General features: G+C 44.1%; 1 protein-coding gene across 3 annotated transcripts in view; it reads right to left on the reverse strand.

Annotated features, from left to right (window-relative positions):
• Positions 1-3,280: 3,280 nt before the first annotated feature.
• The window catches only part of LDB3 (LIM domain binding 3), a 61,220-nt gene continuing 44,907 nt past the window's right edge, over positions 3,281-19,593 (reverse strand). For all 3 annotated transcript variants that reach the window (XM_045569041.1, XM_045569044.1, XM_045569040.1), the window contains 4 exons: positions 19,298-19,478; positions 18,566-18,686; positions 11,635-11,750; positions 3,281-6,140 (listed from right to left, as the gene is read on the reverse strand). In XM_045569041.1, coding sequence (XP_045424997.1) covers positions 6,051-6,140; positions 11,635-11,750; positions 18,566-18,686; positions 19,298-19,478 — 508 coding nt within the window. In that variant the 3' untranslated portion in view covers positions 3,281-6,050. The remainder of the gene's footprint in view (positions 6,141-11,634; positions 11,751-18,565; positions 18,687-19,297; positions 19,479-19,593) is intronic.

Below are 19,593 nucleotides of genomic sequence, written 5' to 3' on the forward strand. Positions count from 1 at the left end.
AATTTATTCTAAAGAAAGCCAGGTTTTTTTATCTCTACTTGTAGTCAACGATTTATTTCCTCTCTTTGCCATTGGCAGGCATTTGAAAGCCTTCTGCGGCATCTTAGCACCGCCTCTCCGCCACCTCCCTCCTCCCCTCCCCTCTGCTCGCCTGCCCCGTGCCTTCACTGGGCCAAGATCGTTCCCTTAAAGCCGTTACGTTTATTTTTCCCTCTGTCTGGAACACTCTGCCTCACGCTAGGACATAGTGTTTTTCCTTCTTATCAGTCAGACTCAGCTCAAATGTCACCTCCTCAGAAAGACAGAGGGTTCTCTGACCACACCAGCATGTCACTCTGTTTCATTTTCCCAGAGCGCTCATGATCTCAAATTCTATTGATTATTATGTATTACTTGTTTCTTGCCTGTCCCTTCCTTCAAAGCGTCAGCTGTACAAAAGCAGGCACCTTGTCTGTGGTGTCATCGTCCATACCCACAGCAGAGCCTAGCCATTCAGGGAATGTTTGTGCCGTGAAAAAGTACACAGCCCAATTTGTCCAAATGGTTTAAGTATGTGAATGGAACCTTGACAAGGATGATTTGACATTGCGATGGCCCTGGGAAAGCCAGAGCTCAGGAAAGCCTAAACCAATTCATTAGACAGTGTTTCCCAGTTGGAGCTCTGTACTCTGTGCTCACATAAGTTAAACAGGTTTCTTTACTGAGGGACCGAGTACCCACCCAGCTCACTCCTGTGTATTGGGGGTCTCTAGGGTGATCAGCATATGCAGCTATTTCTCAAACTTATTCGATCCAGAACCCATTCTTTATGCCGTGTCTGTCATTCATCAGTCTAAGTTCAGCTTGATGCCACTGTTACCCTGTAGGGCAGCTTTTTTTTTTTTTGAGACAGAGTCTTCCTGCATTGCCCCAGCTAGAGTGCCATGGTGTCACCATAGCTCACAGCAACCTCAAACTCCTGGGCTCAAGTGATCCTCCTTCCTCAGCCTCCTGAGTAGCTGGGACTATAGGCATGCACCACTACGCCTGGCTAATTTTTCTATTTTTAGTAGAGATGGGGTCTCACTCTTGCTCAGGTGGTCATGAACGCCTGAGCTCAAGCTATCCTCCTGCCTCGACCTCCCAGAGTGCTAGGATTACAGGCATGAGCCATTGCACCCGGCCATGTAGAGTAGCTTTAAATAGTCAAAATATTTCTCCATAGAAGTAATCTGATATATTTTAGTTATTATTTTGTTTGGCTGATTCCAACCCACTAGATGGTAAGTTCCGTGAGAACAGAGGTTATGGTCTGTTGTGTGCACTGTCGTGTTGTCAGTATCCAGAGCAGTGCCTGGCACCTGGTAGGTGCTCAGTAAATATCTGCTGAAAGAATGTATGAATGAGCAAATGAACAAACAATATTTATTCTGCCCACAAGTACTTAGTGAAGAGGGCAGGAATTTTAGTACAAGTTAATTATACCAAATTCTGGTTCTTGTGGTTTATATTTCTGGGCTCTCTATTATTTATTCTTGCTGCTGATTTTCCCAATGGATTTTTTCCAGATAGGCAAAGTGGAGGAGTTAAGAAAGTGAAGCAGGAGTGAGGAACTTGGGTTCTGACCCAAGCTGTGCTGGTGATAGTAACAACTAACATTTGTATTGCCATTTTCTTCCAAAAGTTATTGCCTTTGGTTCTCAAAATATCCCTGTGAGGCAGGTGGTATAACCTTCATTGTCAGGTAGATAAACAGGCTTAGAGAGACTCTCCCAATATCATTCAAATGGTATAAATCACCCTCCATCTAAAGCCTGGTCTTTCCGTGCCAAAGTCCAGGTTCATTCCCTTGGCACCTGGCTGCCTCCCCAGCTGGCTGTGTGCACTGAGGAAGCCACTTCACCTTTCTGGCCTCAGTTCCTGCATCTGGAAAATGCCTAGATAATCTGTTAGATTCCTCCCAACTTTAAATTTTATGATTTTATGAGACTTTTTCTCCATCGTCTATTTTCAAAATTGCTACAGCTTTAAAAAGTACTAAAATAATGAGATTTTATTTCTATGTGTAATTGCATAGCTTTTTCAAAATCTGATCCAGGTGCTTAAAATCAAATATATTATGAAAAATTTCCCTTTACTTTTAAGTAATGCCTAGAAAAAGACTACCTTGAAAAAGAATGAATTGGTTTTGTTAAGCATAGTACCCTCAGAGGGCCTTCATTATTTAAAAAAAAAAAATGCCATGAGAAGGTTTTACACTGGACTTATTTGAAAACAAATGATAAGAAAGGAAATATAGTAACTTTTCTAGAAATAAAGCCACTTATATCAAAATAAAAATAAATTAGGCCGTGTGCACTGGCTTACGCCTATATCCTAGCACTCTGGGAGGCCAAGCCAGGAGAATCATTTGAGGTCAGGAGTTCAAGACCAGCCTGAGCAAGAGTGAGAACCCCTGTCTCTAAAAAATAGAAAAATTCAGCCAGGCTGGTGGCATGCACCTGTAGTCCCAGCTACTCTGGAGGTTGAGGCAAGAGGATCACTTGAGTGCAGGAGTTTGAGGTTGCAGTGAGCTATGATGACACCACTGCAATCTAGCCTGGGTGACAGAGAAAGACTCTGCCTCAAAAAAAAAAAAAAAAAATCAGAAATAGTTGACTACCGGGCCGGGCGTGGTAACTCACGCCTGTAATCCTAGCACTCTGGGAGGCCAAGGTGGGAGGATCGTTTGAGTTCAGGAGTTCAAGACCAGCCTGAACAAGAGGGAGACCCCATCTCTACTAAAAATAGAAAGAAATTAGCTGGACAACTAAAAATATATAGAAAAAATTAGCCAGGCATGGTGGTACATGCCTGTAGTCCCAGCTACTCGGGAGCCTGAGGTAGAAGAATTGTTTGAGCCCAGCAGTTTGAGGTTGCTGTGAGCTAGGCTGATGCCACGGCACTCACTCTAGCCCAGGCAACAGAGCGAGACTCTGTCTCAAAAAACAAAAACAAAAAGAAAAGGAATAGTTGACCACCAAGTAGCTAAATAAAGAAACCTTTCTGAAAATACTAGGCAAGGTGTAGTCTTCAGTTTATTACTTACCTGGTAAACTTCCTTTGCATGCAAAACATTTATATTATTCACATATCCTTGTCTGTTTAAACAAGCTGATTAAACTGCTATTGAGCAACACAGCAAGTGAGTTGTGTTTATTCTCCATAAGATGTTTTGTTTTGTCTCAGACTTCTACTTGTGGTCATATGGAAGTAAGCTACTTTTGATATCACATGAAAAAACTTTACACAGAAAAATCTGTATTTGCATATCCTTTTTGGAGTTTTATTTTGCTAAAAAGAGGAATTCACACAGGCCAAAAAAACCATGCAAAATATTTTTTTGTGCACACCTCTAATATGCTATATTCCACTTCTGAAATATTAACCAAAAAAAAAAAAAAAAATTCCCAAAGCAAGAGTACCTGGGTTGAAAAGTTAACATTATAAAAGCTAGATTCCTAACACAAACAGTGCAGATACAAGTCACTAAGTTTCAAAAAGTTATGTTTATAAATGTTAAATTAATGTCAACAATGAGGAGACAAGAATGATACCTCCAAAGTCTACACCCCATCATGGACTATTAAAAATTGCATTTGCTTTGGTGTTAAAGGACATCCATGATGTTAATCTGAACTAGATACAATCTTAATTCTGACACTGTATCAGAGTTACAGACACTGAATAAACCACACTCAAACCTCCCTCCTTTTCCTGCTACCTTCAAAATTTTTTGTTTGTTTGTTCTGTTTTTTGGGTAAATAAAAGAGTACCTCAGAATCTACACTAGTTCTGAGTTGTTGAAAAACTGATTCAATAAAGGACTATGGTGAATCTGTCCTTTGAGATATTTCACTTTTCTTCTTAATGATCATACACTTTTTAAGGATCACACGTGTGTGTGTGTGTGTGTGTCTGTGTGTGTGTGTGTGTGTAACACCTTTAAAAAGAGATTTTGGAAACTGAGCTCTGGGGAACTTTTTTCTTTCCTTGAGACCAGTCCCAGATAATTTAATAGATTGTTTTTGGAGAAAACCTACTCAGAGCTGTTCTGTAAAGTCAGCAACCGCCTTGTCCCTGCATATTTGAACTTTCCAAAAATAACAGAATGCTGCAAGGTACTTGTTTGCAACTCCTGACAAGTCTCCAGTCAGTCCCAGCAGATTTTACTCTGCCTGGTACCTTGTCTCACTTTCTCACGGCACCAAAGGTAAGAAAGGCCCTGTGGTAGGAGCACATTTATGTCCCTCCCTGATGTTCCCTGGGGGAAGTTGGTGGCTTCATGCTTGGAAAAAGTTCGGGCTTCCTGCTAGGGACACAGCTAGCTGCTTCCTTCTCCCGCAGGGGAAGAGAGACATACTGGTAGGATGGCAGTCCCCTGGAAGCCTCAGTTCTCAGAAGAAAAAGAGTTCTAATGCATTCCCATAAAACATTTCAAACATGCAAAGAGAAAAATTCAAAACAGGAGTGAGGACAGAGTAGCATTGTGTTGGAGGAGTGCCTAAACACCGTGCTCAAGTGAGAAACAGCCACGCAAACTGCCTGCTTCAATGCCGTTTTCAATGAGCATAATAACAGTGCTTCCTAAAAAGGAAAGTGACTATCCCATTTCCAACCTCAGAAATTAAGCTTCTCTCGTTATCACCAAACAGCTTTAAAATGCTTACTTAACTCAAACTATCACTAATACTGCAAAGAAGTTTGAAGGCCCAAGTCTACTTCAATAAATACTTAAATAATTGCTAGATCAACTCAGCTCATAGCTTTTAAAAGTATTGGCCAAAATGGCAAATGCATATATATCAGTCCATCTTTTCCTTCCAGCAGTCAGCACAATTGTACATAATCACTGTGCTGCATTGAAAGGAATATATTAAAAGGATGGTTGGTGCAGACCTGAGGGTGGGAGGTCCTGCCCCCTCATGCACTCTTACTGAGGTTGGCAGAAAGTAAGGTTCCTCTTCCCCACCCAGAGTGTGGGCATGTCAACCTATTCTGCCATCCTGTTTTAGACACTGTCTCTGTCTCTGTCTCTCTCGCTCTCTTTTCCATAGGCCACCAAGCCTGTTTGAGATAGAGGGTACTGAGGAAGATGTCATGAGTGAGCAGTCACAGGTTGGGGGTGAAATACATGCACAGGACTGGACACTCATGCTAACAAACCTCTTAAAGTAAAACAAGGGCCAAACACAACCCAGAGTCTTTAAAATCTCCTCTCACACACTGCAAAGCAAAACTGGAAAAACCCAATTCCACTTTCCCATCACAAATCAAAAAGGAGCTAAGCCTTCTGGGGACATTGGCTGTTTCAAACTGAAAGAGGGTGGCTGAAAGGCCCATCTTTCTCAGCTGTCTGCAGAGTGAGCCAGAGCCCTTCCTGGAGCCCTGGCAAGTGCCCAGTGGCTCCCAGAAGACATCTCTTTGGACATGGGGGCTCCCTTTAGAACGTTTCAAGTTCATTCAAGGTCCGAAGTCTGATGCACAGAGGTAGCTCCATGACGCTAGTAATGGAATAACACTTCCTTTTTTGGTGAGGAAAGGCCGATAGGTCTTAGCTAACAAGCTCTCAGCTATGGCTCTAAAAATACCCTGCAGCAAGGACTGTTTGGCACTTCATTTTGTTTGCCAGGGGAGCTCTAAAGAACTCTGCAGAATGCTTTGGATTCTCCATAACTGCTCTGAGCTCTGTCCCTACTCTGGTGACCACGACCACAGGGAAGTGTATCACTTTGGGAAAGTTGCTTTTTGTTTTTCACTTTTGAGTTCTTGGAATTCTGTTCTAAACGTTTGAAGTACAATTCCAGTCTTGGATTAATTACTAGCTTGGTTTGAATCTTCATTTGGCTTCTAGTCGGAACTATGCAAATACATGATCTGTGCACCGAAGAAAAAACTAAAATTATACTTCAAAAGGGCTCAATCACTTCCTCTCTTCCCCTCTTCCCCCCAAAAGAAACATCAGCCTCCTTGAATCCTTTGTTGCCAGCAGCAAGAGCAGCTCTGCCCGTCAGCACCAGACGCCTCCACCCCTACACGTTGATGGCGTGTGCGTGCTTCTTGCACAGGGGTCTGTCCTTCTTGGAGTAGAATGGCTGCCCCTCCAGATTCACGTGGCAGACCTGGGACAGAGAACAGAACTGCGTGAGGCGGGACCTTGCAGCCCATGTGGCAGGGTGACACAAGCAAAAAATTTCAATCACTGCTTTAACTCCCATTCTATTTTTTTTCTTTTTCTTTTCTTCTTTTTTTTTTTTTTTTTGGAGACGGGGTTTTGCTCTGTCACCCAGGCTGGAGTGCAGTGGTGCTATCGCAGCTCACTGCAACTTAGAACTCCTGGCCTTACAATCCTCTGCCTTAGCCTCCCAAAGTGCTCGGATTACAAGTGTGAGCCACCATACCTGGCCTTCAGTCACCCCTTTAAGAAAAAGCCCTGTCACATGCAGCCCAGAGAAAAGCCTGTACTCCCCACAACAGAAGCAGGGTAGATGGGTTAGACTATATACAAATTAAGACTTCCAAAGAAGAGACAAAATAAAACTCAAATTAAATGTAATGGAGTAGAGAAAATATACACCATGAATACGACCAATTCATGCTATCCAAAATGTATAAAGAACCAACACAAGTTCACAGTCGATACTCACAGAGAGGATTGACATCTAAAGAAATATTAGTAAACTAACAAACATGATAATAAAAGATTATCTTCACTAATAATTAAAAAACAATAAATCAAAACTGCCCTGAGATACCACTAGATACCTACTCATTTAGCAAAATAAATAAAACAAAAAAATTCAATGGCTTGTTACCTTTAACCTTACATGACTCTAGCCGACAAAAGAAAAAAAAGTATTCAATCTAAAATCAGCAATGCCAGAAGGGAATGAAGACTCCTTGTGCAGTGCTGGGGACACATGAATCACCCAGTGTTCTGCAGGCGATGTGGCAATGCTGAACAAGAGCCATAAAGATGTGCCTCCCCTGTAACCCAGTCATGCCACTCTGCAGAATTTTATCCTGCAGAAACAACTCCACAGAGTAAGAAAGCAACATGTGCTCAACTAGAAACTGAAAACTACTAAAATTGCTCTCAATAGGGAGACGATTACATTTTTATGGTGCATTTTTCCAATGGAATGCCACCGTGAAAAAAGCTAAATCAAATATGGAACAGTGTATACAGGGAAAAAAAGGAGACAAAATTATATATCCCCATGATAACAACATATGAGTATAGCTTGAGGCTGGAGATATCGCAGAAGGGTGGAAACTGATTTGTTGAGGCTACCATGGGTCAAACAGGATGCTAGATACTCTATATACATGAGCTCCTTTAATTCTCACAAAAACCTTACGGGGCTAGGTATGATTTTCTCCTGTTTCACCATCGAACAAACTGGGGCTCAGAGAGCCCAAATGTCTTGCTTAAGTCGCAGACCTAGTAAGCTGTAGAGCTGGGCATCCGTGTCCAGGTATGTCAGACTCTAGTTCTATGCTAATTTTCCCCACACCCCACAGCAGAGAGTTGTCGTGTTTACTTGAAACCGTTCTGGGTTTGCGGATCTGTACAGAGGCAGCCCTCTGACTTTGTTGGACGACTACTGTGTAGGCGGGGCCCTGGGTTGGCAATGTCCGTATGTCAGAGTCAGCCAGGAAGTCATATTGACTGGGATGGGCCCCCGCCTCAGAGAGGACCTTGAAGATCCCTACAGGGGAGCAGAATTGGGAGCCACATCCAGGATACCAACATCAGAAGGAGAAGTGCAGGTGGAGTCTCCATATATGGGTGGCCGTGAGGACAGAGAAATCACCCTCCTGAGCTGAGCTTGGGTCAGTGAGCATGTGTCCACCGCAAGAGAGCTAGAAATGAAAGGACATCACAATGGCCCCATGTGCAAGGCCCTGATGGCCCAGATGGGAAGGTTATACTTGGGGTCACACAGGGCTGCCAATGGGCTCTGCAAACCAATGAGCTTAAATAGTATTTTGAAAACATCTCAGGTGATGCTGTGATGCTGAGTATAGGGAGGCTCTTGTGGAAGCCTCAAGCTGCTAGTGACAACTTGGAGATTTATCCAAAAAGGCAGACACCCAAGACATAACTGGTGAGCATGGGTTTTGGGGGAGATAGGCAGCTCTGGAGGGAGTTGGCAAAGAGCTGCCTGTCAACACCTGCAGTGCTGGCTGGGAGACCCCACCTGGTCCGGGACAGTTCTGGTTGCTTGTGAGAGCTTCAAGATGAGTCATGCTGGGGAGGGAAGTTGTCAGGGGACTGAAGACCAAGGAATGAGGAAGGGACGGAACCTCAGAAGTGGGTGAGATGGGGGTGGCAGCAGGAACCCTCAGAGAGAGTCGTGCTCAGTGTCTTTTTGGTGCAGGGTGGCTTCATGGTGGAGGAGGCCTCCAGCCCACCCACCATGGGGGGACAGCAGGGATGGTCCAAACCCCACAGCCAGGTGGCATCAGGGCCTGGCTGTGGAAGAGTGGTGGCCATGGACAGTGTTGACTGCAGTCCCAGCAGAGCTAAGGCAATAAACGAGGCCACCTGCAGCAGCCCCTGTGACTGCCTGCAAAAGTTTGCCACTGCCTATCCCCTCCTGATACCATGCCAGTGGGGAAGGGTGAGAAACCAAATAGAATTAGAAGAAAAGAGGGAATCAGTAAGACATTTTTCCCCTACTAAGGTAGGACTCAAATCCCTTCTGTTGGAATTCAAGTGCCAAAGCCAGACAGGAGCCCAACCTTCACCCTGACCCAGCCTGCCCTTCTCAGCCTACCAGCCTTCCTTTATGGCTTTGGACTTGAGAGATACTGTCTTCTTCTTCCCTTTAATTGTTCATATCTGTTAGCTTTGTTTTCAAGATTCTAGATTCCTTGAAGTTAGAGACTTGTTCTGGGGTACTCTCTCACTTCCCAAACTCTGGGAATATTTGGTAAACTGAATCAGTCTAATATCTAATGATATCTAATCAGTGGGAAAACAGCACATCAGCTGGGAGAGCTAGTGCAGATCTTCCTTTCTTACTGGGTTTTCTGTTTTTTTTTTAAGTTACAGAAAAACACATGCTCATTAAAAGTGATTTGGAAATGTAAAGTGATAGAAAGAGTAACAACAACAAAAAAAATAAAACCCTTAGAGTTTTCCAATTAAAAGATTCCTTCCCAGCCCGGCGTGGTGGCTTATGCCTGTAATCCTAGCATTCTGGGAGGGCAAGGCAGGAGGATCGCTCAAGGTCAGGACTTTGAGACCAGCCTGAGCAAAAGCGAGACCTTGTCTCTACTAAAAATAGAAAGAAATTAGCTGGACAACTAAAAATATACATACAGAAAAAATTAGCCAGGCATGATGGCACATGCCTGTAGTCCTAGCGACTTGGGAGGCTGAGGCAGGAGGATCGCTTGAGCCAAGGAGTTTGAGGTTGCTGTGAGCTAGGCTGACACCACGGCACTCACTCTAGCCAGGGCAACAGAGCCAGACTCTGTCTCAAAAAAAAAAAAAAAAAGATTCCTTCCCAAGGAGTAGAACTATGTTGCACTTTGCTGTGTCTCAGTGGGGCAGTGAGTGGGCACCGGCTGGGCTGGAGGAAGACCTCACGACCTCCATGCTGATTCTCCAAAGGGCAGAATCTGCCCATTTTCTTTGGGTAGGTCCTCTGGGCAGTGGCACAGGTCTGTCACACCGGACTGGACTTAGTTCTCTGGAACTTATTTGTAATATCAGCCTGAACCACCCTAAGCTTTACTGCTTCCTCTGGTCTCTCTCCAGGACTTGTGTCTGGTGGCTTTCAGCCAAACACGGCAGGCACGCGGGAGCCGACCCACGCTCGCCTTTGCCACAGCTCCCTCTGCACCCAGCACCGACCTCGTCAGCCTGCCCTTGGAGAACAGGCCTTCTGTGCCACTGTCTTCCTGGACTTTCTCCAAGTCTCTTGGATCCTTCTAGAAGTTGGGTAACCAGACTTGCAGGCAGTGTCTCAGGCCCAGACAGGCCAGGGCTTGAATGTAAGGGTCAAAGAGCCCTATGTTGTACCTTCCTGAGCCATGGCTCTTCAGGGGACAACCCCAAAGTCAGTATATTTATACCATTGTCCCTTTTGGAGGGGAGGCCTTGATGTATTTAAAGGACCCTAAAAGGCAACTAGAGAATCTATTCAAAGATCTGAGTATTGAGGGGTTGAATTGTATCCCCGAAAATTCATATATTGAAGTCCTAACCCCCGGTACCTCCCGCCTACCCAGCCCAGGGACACAGCAGTGACCTTATATGGAAATAGGCTCTTTGCAGATGCAATCAAGATGTAAATTAAGATGACATCATACTGGAGTAAAGTGGGCTTTTAATCCAATATCCAATATGACCAATGTCCTCATAAGAAGAGGAGAACACCATGCGAAGGCACACACACACAGGGAAAGCAGCCTTGTGACAAAGGAGGAAGAGACTGGAGTTGCATAGCTGCAAGCCAAGAAGTGCCAAGGATTACTGGCAACCACCAGCAGCTAGGAGAAAGAGCATGGCCCCCTGTTGGCACTGTGATTTGGGAATTCTGGCCTCTTGAATTACGAGAGCATAAATTTCTGTTGTTTGAGCTGCCAGTTCGCAGTGCTTTGTGCGGCAGCCCTAGCAAACTAATACACACAGTGAATACAATGCGTCCCACAAATGGTGGGGCGTAGAAGTGAAGTGTAGAACCAGAAGCATGTGGCAGTAAACTTTACGAACAGGGTTTGTCCTATCATAAGTCTATAAAAAAGGATTCAATTTTAAACTGTGCAGATATTCCATACATTCCCAAAATTTACCTTGAGCAACTCTGATTTTAAAAAAAAATAGTGTAGGACATTGATTTTCCCAAAGGAAGTTTAGTCAATTACAGATTGACATTACAGGGCTTTATCAGGGATGACTGATTTTTACCTCTAACTCAGAGTCTAAATGTCTCGCCATGATGTCCCCACCCCAACCCAAAGCGCTCAGAAGGAAAATGCCAGTCTCATACTAAAAATGACCCGCCAGTCAGCAGAAATAAATTGCACATAGTTAATAGTTAATCTAGGATTTATCTCCTGGCAGCTATATATCAAGAACAGGACCACTTAGGAAAATACAATGGTACTCAGTCCTGCTTTTTAAAGGTTCTATCAAGAGAAACCTTGTCATAGGTTTTTCACAGGATTAGTCAATAAGCTCCAATCCAGTGCTCAAGGTGAAAATTTGGGGGAAACCCCTCAAATCACTTCATCGTATCTGAAGCAATGAGTAACCAAAGGAACCCAACTGCCCCTCTTTTAATCCAAGCACTATTTGCTGCTTTGCCTCCTGAGAGCATTGCTGCTGAGACAAACTGCTGGTTGGCCAAATCCTGGGACATTCTGTTGTCCTTACGAAATGGAAAGTCACAAAGCCATGCTGGCTTATAAATAATTATTAGTAATAAAACTTTGTTCAACCATGACATATCAAGGCATCATGGTGTTTGCCAGCTTTTAAAAGTGATCAGGAAATCAGAATGCTAGAGTTGCAAGGGATATAGAGGGTTGGTCATCTGCGCCCCCTCCATTCCCTCCTGCCCACGCTCAGAAAGTCAGAATCCCATGCTAAAAACATACTGCGCAAATGAAGCAGGTGTCATGCCAAGTATGCCCCAGGGCTTCGATAAACTTGTCACCGGCCTCCACAGGGAAATCGCAGCCGTGACACTTGGTGCTGAACAGATTGACGTAGTCTGAAACGAAAGACAGAGTGAGGACAGGCACCCCGGAGGGTAGTGAGGAGCGTCCTGGCCACATCGACCCAAGGCCAGGATACCCCCAAATCAGTGGGCAGGGGGCAGTGGGTGAAACCTAAATGACTGTTTATCATGGCACAGACAAAATACATAGTTACATGACTAGGTTTTTTTTTTCCTTTTCCAATAATTTGTACTGATGTTGTGCAGACTCAGGCTTAGTCACCACCTTGTGCTGGTCAGATTTGCAAACACTTTCTGGAATTGTCACCAACTTTCTGTAATGTGATCATCTCCTCTGCTTCTGTCACCTCTGATATCCCAAACAGATCGATCCCCAAACAGATAAAAAAAAATCCACATTTCCAAACAGCTATGCTTATTTTAGAAGAATGAGGATTCGACAATTTTAAGAGTTATAGAATGTTCTTTGCTTGGCCATTTTTCTGTCATCGGGCATTTGTGTTGACAAATTTTCACTATTATAAACAATATTTGAACTACTTTATTGGAGCAGGTCCTCCTCCTCCTCCCCCACCCCCAAGCAAGAAGTTACTATTACTAAATATTACTTGTATACTAATGCTTTGCAGTTTAACAAGCATTTTCACATAAATAGTATTATTTGCAAGTATCTCAATGTCAAGGATGACATGCTTTCTTTGTACTTCCAGCACAATGCCCGGCACACATCCAATACTCGATATATATGTAGGAAATGAACGAATCAATCAATCAATGAACCTAATCTTCGTAAAACCCCTCAGAGATTGAAGTATTATTTTGTTTTGTTTTATAGATGAAGAAATTGAGACCCAAAGAGGTAAAGGGTCTAGCAGATCCCCTGGCTGAGACACAATGGGTCGGGTCCTGTGCTCCACCATGGCAGCTGTCCTCTCTGGCCCAAAGGGGCTGCACTTCTGTAGAACCACACTCACTGTAGAACTTCTCTAAATTGTTCTAGAAAAGCTCAATTCCCTTTATGAAGCCCTCATCCCCCCAGAAATATACTTTTCTCTCGATAGCTCTGCCACAATTGGCTTTTTCTTACAGTGATTTTCTTTTCATCTCCTTGTGGACGGTACGTCTGTTTGCTGTCTTAGACCATGTGCTCAGAGGCAGTGTGCCATGGGGTTACACACTTGGACTCTGAAGAAAGAGCGAGCTGGGTTAAATCCTAGCTCTATTAAGGAATTGTTCAAACCTGGGACAAATTGCCTAGCTCCACAGGGCCTCAACTTTCTCATCTATATACTATATTTATAGTACCAAACTCATGGGGTCACTGAATGGATTAAATAAGATAATGCAAGTGAAGTACTTGGCACAAACACTCAAAAATGTTGGCTGTTATTTTGAAAGTCTTCATAAATGATGAAAGGAGGGAAGAGAACCATGATTTGAGTGTCTATTATGTTTCTTGCTTAATCCTCGTGCCAGCTCAGTGAAGAGATAATATTCCCATCTTAAAGACAAGCAAACTGACTGGAGCGGTTCCATCACACAGGTCATTAGGAGCAGCACCAGGCTTGATGGACTCCAAAGTTCATCCCCCTTCCATGACTTTATGCTGTCTCCAGCTCCTTATCTACCTGCCGTTGAGTGTTGATAAGTTATACCTATCACTTGCATGTTTTTTCCAACATATGGCTTTGCCTTTCATACTTAATTATAGTTTGTCGTGCAAATACTCTTATATATTCCAGTCCAGCAATCTTAGAATACTCAACTTCTTTAGTAGGCAGAAATGTATAGCCTCTCTAGAGCTAAAGAAAACATTGTCCTGCTTCCTTTAGAAAGTTACAGCAGATTTACAATTCACTCTGTGCTCTGTAGGAACTTACTGGTGTGGGGTATAGCCTGACCCATATCCACCTGAGGATGAGCCCTGCACCCCACTTCTGACTCCTCTCTTGTCGCTCCCAGGCAGTCTCCAGCTGCCCTGGGCTCTCTCTTCCACCCTCATGCCTCTGCATAAACCACATCCTGGCCTTGGAAAACCCTCCCCACTTTCTCTTCTGGAATCTCTGCTATCTTTTGGGCCATGCCTTCTTGCTAGGAAGTCTTCATCCCCTTCCCCAACCAACAGAGATGAGATGGCCTTCCTGAGTGCTTCCGCTGGACTTCCCTCTTCCATCCATCCATCCATCCATCCATCCATTCATCTATCATTTCTTGAACATCCATGTACATGCCAGCATATCACATGATGCTGTATTTGCTTGAGGTTTTTGAAAGCAGAGACCCTGCCATGCTCACATCTATTCTCAGCTCCCTGTATGGGGACTGGCACAGAGTACATGCTTGACACATGCTTGATGGAGGAATGATGAATGGACAAAGACATGGTTCAAACAACCTCATTAAATAGTGACTCCTTCTCTTGTTGTTTTTTCACATATTAAGCTCTTACAATGGCTTGAATCTATTTCTTAAATGTCTAGTCTTTCCTACTGATTAATTTTTCTGTTTTAAACTTGATCTGGAGAATTGCCACTTTGTTTTAAAATTTGGTAGCTCCGCCAGGCACAGGTGGGCATGTAATCCTAGCACTCTGGGAGGCCAAGGCTGTAGGATTGCCTGAGCTCAGAAGTTGGAGACCAGCCTGAGCAAGAGCGAGACCCTGCCTCTACTAAAAATAGAAAAATTAGCCATCTGTGGTGGTGCCCACCCATAGTCCCAGCTGCTCAGGAGGCTGAGGCAGGAGGATTGCTTGAGCCCAGGAGCTTGAGGTTGTAGTGAGCTATGATGATGCCACTGCACTCCATGTGGGGTGACAGAATGAGACTTTGTCTCAAAAAAAAAAAAAATTTGGTAGCATGGGTCTGACCCTAATATTAATACATTAAAAAAGTTGGTATTTTTCCTTATTTATTCTACAAAAGGAGAACATCATGGGTATGGAATTAAGTCTGTGCATGGGCCTTTCCTACAAGGAACATAAGCTAGCTGCTTATTTATTTATTTATTCCTTCCTTCCTTTATTTCTCCCTTTAAGTCTTCCTAATTTTCTTTGACTCCTTTTTGTCCCAAGTTGAATTAATACCCTTGTGTTTAATGGATTTTATTGCTATTGTAAAAGAATTGCCATCCATCAAATCACAGATGCTCTGTGTTGAAAAAGGGCTTAGTGCTTTTCTAGAGTAATGGTTCTCAAACATTAGTATCATGTGGAGGGTTTTTAAAACACAATTTGCCAGGCTCCACTCCCAGAGTTTCTGATTCACCAGATCTGGGGTGGAGCCTGAAGATCTATGATTTCTAACAAGTTCTCAGGTGAGGTTGATGCTGCTGGTGCTGGGAGAAACACTTCTGAGTCCCAAACCTAACTGAGTATCAGAATCACCTGGGTACGATGGGGTGACCTGTGAAATTCTCCTTCTGCAGGTCTGAGGTAGGTCTGGAAATTTATCTTCTCTCCAGTTTTTAAAGTTCCCCAGGGGATTGTGATGCCCCGCCAGCCTTGGGGACTGCTCAGGTGCAGGGTCACCTGCAAGGGGCTGACCCTCCTACCTCTCCTACTTGTATGCAGAGCTTAGATGAAAGTGTCAGGTCATTGAGCAGCCGGCTGAAGTATTTTCAGCCCAGACCCTATCATTCTGGCTCATGCTGCAGATTCCACAGGACTCCCTTCCGTATCTTCTTCCAAGTTGTTAATAAAAATGAAGGCAAGACATCAAAACAAGATATCACCTCACACCCATTAGGAGGGCTACTATGTAAAAACAAAAACAGAAAATCACAAGCGTTCATGGAGATGTAGAGAACTTGGAATGCTTGTGTCCTGTTGGCAGGACTGTAAAATGGTGCAGCTACCTGGAAAACAGCATGGAGGCTCCCTTAAAAAACAAAAATAACACTACCATATGATCCAGAGATCCCGCTTCTGGATATACACCCAAAAGGACTGAAAGCAGGATCTTGAGGAGCTATTTGCATACCCATTTTCATAGCAGTATTATTCACAACATCCAAGAGGCAGAAGCAACCCAAGGGTCCATTGAATGAATGGATAAACAAAATGTGATCTATCCACACAATGAAATATTATTCAGCCATAAAAATACAGGAAATTCTGACACATGCTACGTCATGGATGAAACCTGGGGACATTATGCTAAGTGAAATAAGCCAGTCACAAAAAAACAAATACTGTACGATTCTGCTTATATTTTATGAGGTTTCTATAGTAGTCAAATTCACAGAAACAGAAAATAGAATGGTAGTTATTCTATTTTGCCTATTTTCCCAGGAGCTGGGGAGAGGGAGAAGGAGGGAGTTGTTTCATAGGCAAAGAGCTCCAGATCTGCAAGATGAAAAAGTTCTGGAGCTTTGTTTTACAACAATGTGCATATACTAACAATACTGAACTATACACTTAAAAATGGATAAGATGGCAAATTTTATATTATGAGTTTTTTACCGCAATTAAAAAAAATGATGACAAGGTCAGAAGCAAGCACAATGTCCCACAGTATGACACTGGGGACCTCCCTCCTGGCTGACTCCAGTATATTTTACCAGTTCTAGGGCAGGTTAATGAGCCAGGCTTGACTTCACCTGACTGTTGGATCATCTAGCTCTCCTCTCTTTACCTTGTTCCTAGGAATATCATTCTTTATTGCATTCAACAACATACTAAACTTCTAGTATTCCTTCTAAAATAAAAATTAGATTGTGTTAATTCCTAGCCTTAAACATTTCAATGATTTCCGTTGCCTAAGGAAGTGGACTGCAAATTGGGCTTCCTGGAGAGCCATGAGCCTCCTGGAGCCACTTCAGGGGCCACTCACATCGCCCACTTACCACGGGCAGGTGCTTTGCTGAGAGCTTTGCACGCATTATCTGACTTCATCCTCACAACAGCCTCTGAACGAGGTGGTTTAGATGAGAAAACAGACACTGGGAAGAGGGAAGAGCCTTATCCATCGTCACATAGTGGCCCACGAGGGATTCAATCTGGGTCTCTCCAGGTACCTTGGTCTGAAGGCAAATCTGCTTTCTCACTGTCTTCTCTGAACAATGGACTATCCTCATCCTGGCTCTTCTTCCTTGAAACATCACTTTTAAGAATCTTTTGGGGGGAGTTACTCTGAAGAGGGGCAGCTGATAGTGGAACTCTATTATTCTTTCATAAATCTCTGATACAAATTGTGGCTTATCACAAACTATGGAAGTGGTAATGCTTTTAGTCAAAGAACAACAGCACTTTCATTAATTACCAATCAATATCATATGCTCATAAGAAGGGAAAAGACAGATGTTATCTTCTCCCTTTATGGACAAGGAAACTAAGGCCCCGAGTAGCGAGGTGACTTGTTTAAAGTCATGCAATTAACTTCAGAGCTGGAAAGCGAATCTCTCACTATAAGAATCCAAGAAGTTTCTTTTATAATTTATCATCGGGGAAAAGAAGTTTTACTTTGTTTTGCTTTTTACCTTGAGGAACTGAATGTTTTCTCCTTTCTGATTTTAAAGTAAACTAACTTGCTGTGTTTCTGTTTTTGCCCTCAAATTTGCTACCCAGTCAGTCACTGCAGCTCTGTTATTCTTCACAATCAGCATGTTTGCGTTTCCCTCTTCTGATTTTCTAGTTGTATACTCTTAGCCTTCTGTATCTATGTTACCTTTGTTGGAAGCTGCCTTAAATCCTTTCCGAAAGGGGCAGGCTATGAATAAACAAGTGAGTGAGTGCTCAGTTAGCCAGAACTCCCGACTGTCTAATAAATTGCTGTGCCTCCTGAACTAACAATGATTTACTCTGCTTTTTAAGATAGCATATAGCATTCTTGGGGTATAGAGAAAGTCTGAATTCAGAGAGTGAGATTACAGGACTCTAAAGGAACATCAAGGTCTGATAAATGTCACAGGAGCAGGGGAGGGGACTCTTGCATACCCAATGCTTTACACACCCTCTCTGGTTTAATTGACACCACAACTCCAGAAGACAGGTATTTACAGATGAGAAAAGTGAAGCTCAGAGAAGTTTAGTAACTCACTCAGGGCTACAAAGCCAGCCTGAAGTGGAGCCAGGAATACAACGCAGGATGAAGCACAGAGCCAAAGCCTTTTCTTTCTTTCTTTCTTTTTTTTTTTTTTTGAGACAGAGTCTTGCTTTGTTGCCCGGGCTAGAGTGAGTGCTGTGGCATCAGCCTAGCTCACAGCAACCTCAAACTCCTGGGCTTAAGCGATCCTACTGCCTCAGCCTCCCGAGTAGCTGGGACTACAGGCATGCGCCACCATGCCCGGCTAATTTTTTTTCTATATATATATATTTTGGTTGGCCAGATAATTTCTTTCTATTTTTAGTAGAGACGGGGGTCTCCCTCTTGCTCAGGCTGGTCTCGAACTCCTGACCTCGAGCGATCCACCCGCCTCGGCCTCCCAGAGTGCTAGGATTATAGCCACCGCGCCCGGCCCCAAAGCCTTTTCAAACTAGACCTTGTGGTCTTCAAGTCAAAATGACCTGCAAGTTTCTCAACCGGTTATCAAATGCCAACTTGTACTCCACATAGTTGACGCAGGGAAGGGAGAAGAGACTGGATGTGTAAAATAAGCTACAGACTCTGTCCCCACCCTTACCCCAGGAAAACAGCAACCAAACAGGCAGAGGAGATAGCTCAATTAACCTCCTTTGTGTAATATTAGCATGACTCTGCCATTAAAAACAAAAATAAAAACAAACCCTTCTCCCAGAAACAAAGGCCTCCCGATGGTCAGATGTGAATAGACACAGGCAAGAGTTAGTGTCCTGTGCCTGTCACTTTCTCCCAGACTGGGGGGCTTCCTGCGTGTCGTTGCAGTGCTCCTACCTTTCTCACAGTAGGGCTCCCCATCTTCCATGTGGAAGAGGCTGTTCCCGAAAGGCTTCTTGCAGGCTGCACAGACAAAGCAGGTGGTATGCCACGTCTGTCTCAGGGCATGCATCACTTCCTAAGGGAAAGAGCTTGAGCTCAGGACAGAAAGGTCCAAGGGAGAGAGGGAGCCGGGCTTGACGTCCCCCAAGGCCCCAGCCACTGCCTGAGCAGCCCATCAGGGAACAGGGCAGCACAGCCCAGGAAGCAAGCCTTGGACATGCTGAAGAAAAACCTGGGGGTGGCAGAGGAGGGGTTCCCTCTATCCAGGTGGGTGCCAGGTTCTATGTGTTCTTATGTAAGCTGTGATGCTTAATCCTCCCATTCAGCCTGGGAGGGATGTGTTGCTTACTACTGCCATTTTACCAAAGAGGCATGGAGGGCCAAGGCCACATGCAGGCGAGCAGTGAGATCAGGCTACGAAGCAATAGTTTGCTTTGCAGAAGTTCCACCACCACTTCAGGCTGTGCAGCACAGGCATAGAATCATCTCTTGCTTCAAGGTCATTTGCTCCCTAATTCGTTGGTGACAAAATGACTCCCTTCTAGGATAAAAATGGAGTTCCTTTCTCTCTTTCACCAGCAACTTCTTGGCTTCCTGATGGGACCCCAGAATCTCAGAGGGAAGGGAGAGGTTGGTCAGGGCTAAGGAAAAAGACAAGGTCAGAGCAGAGGGATGCTGCCCACTTACCCCCATGATTTTGGTGTTGCACTTGGCACAGATGGGGGCAAAGAACTGCTCGTAACACCGCTCACAGTAGACGTTGTTCTGCTCCTCCACAAAGCACACATCTGCCAGGGAGGTCTTGCAGTAGGCACAGTTGAACTCTTCGGGGTGCCAGGAGCGGCCCATGGCTACCAGAAAAGGGCCCCTGGGGAAGCAGAGAACAGCACCTAATAAGGCAGCCCCCAAATCTTGGAACCAGATATTTCAAGAACCCCAAGAATGTTCAAACTTTTACCCAACAACTCTGACTTTTGTTGACT

The sequence above is a fragment of the Lemur catta genome, chromosome 14, assembly GCF_020740605.2.
Source record: "Lemur catta isolate mLemCat1 chromosome 14, mLemCat1.pri, whole genome shotgun sequence".
NCBI lineage: Eukaryota > Metazoa > Chordata > Mammalia > Primates > Lemuridae > Lemur > Lemur catta.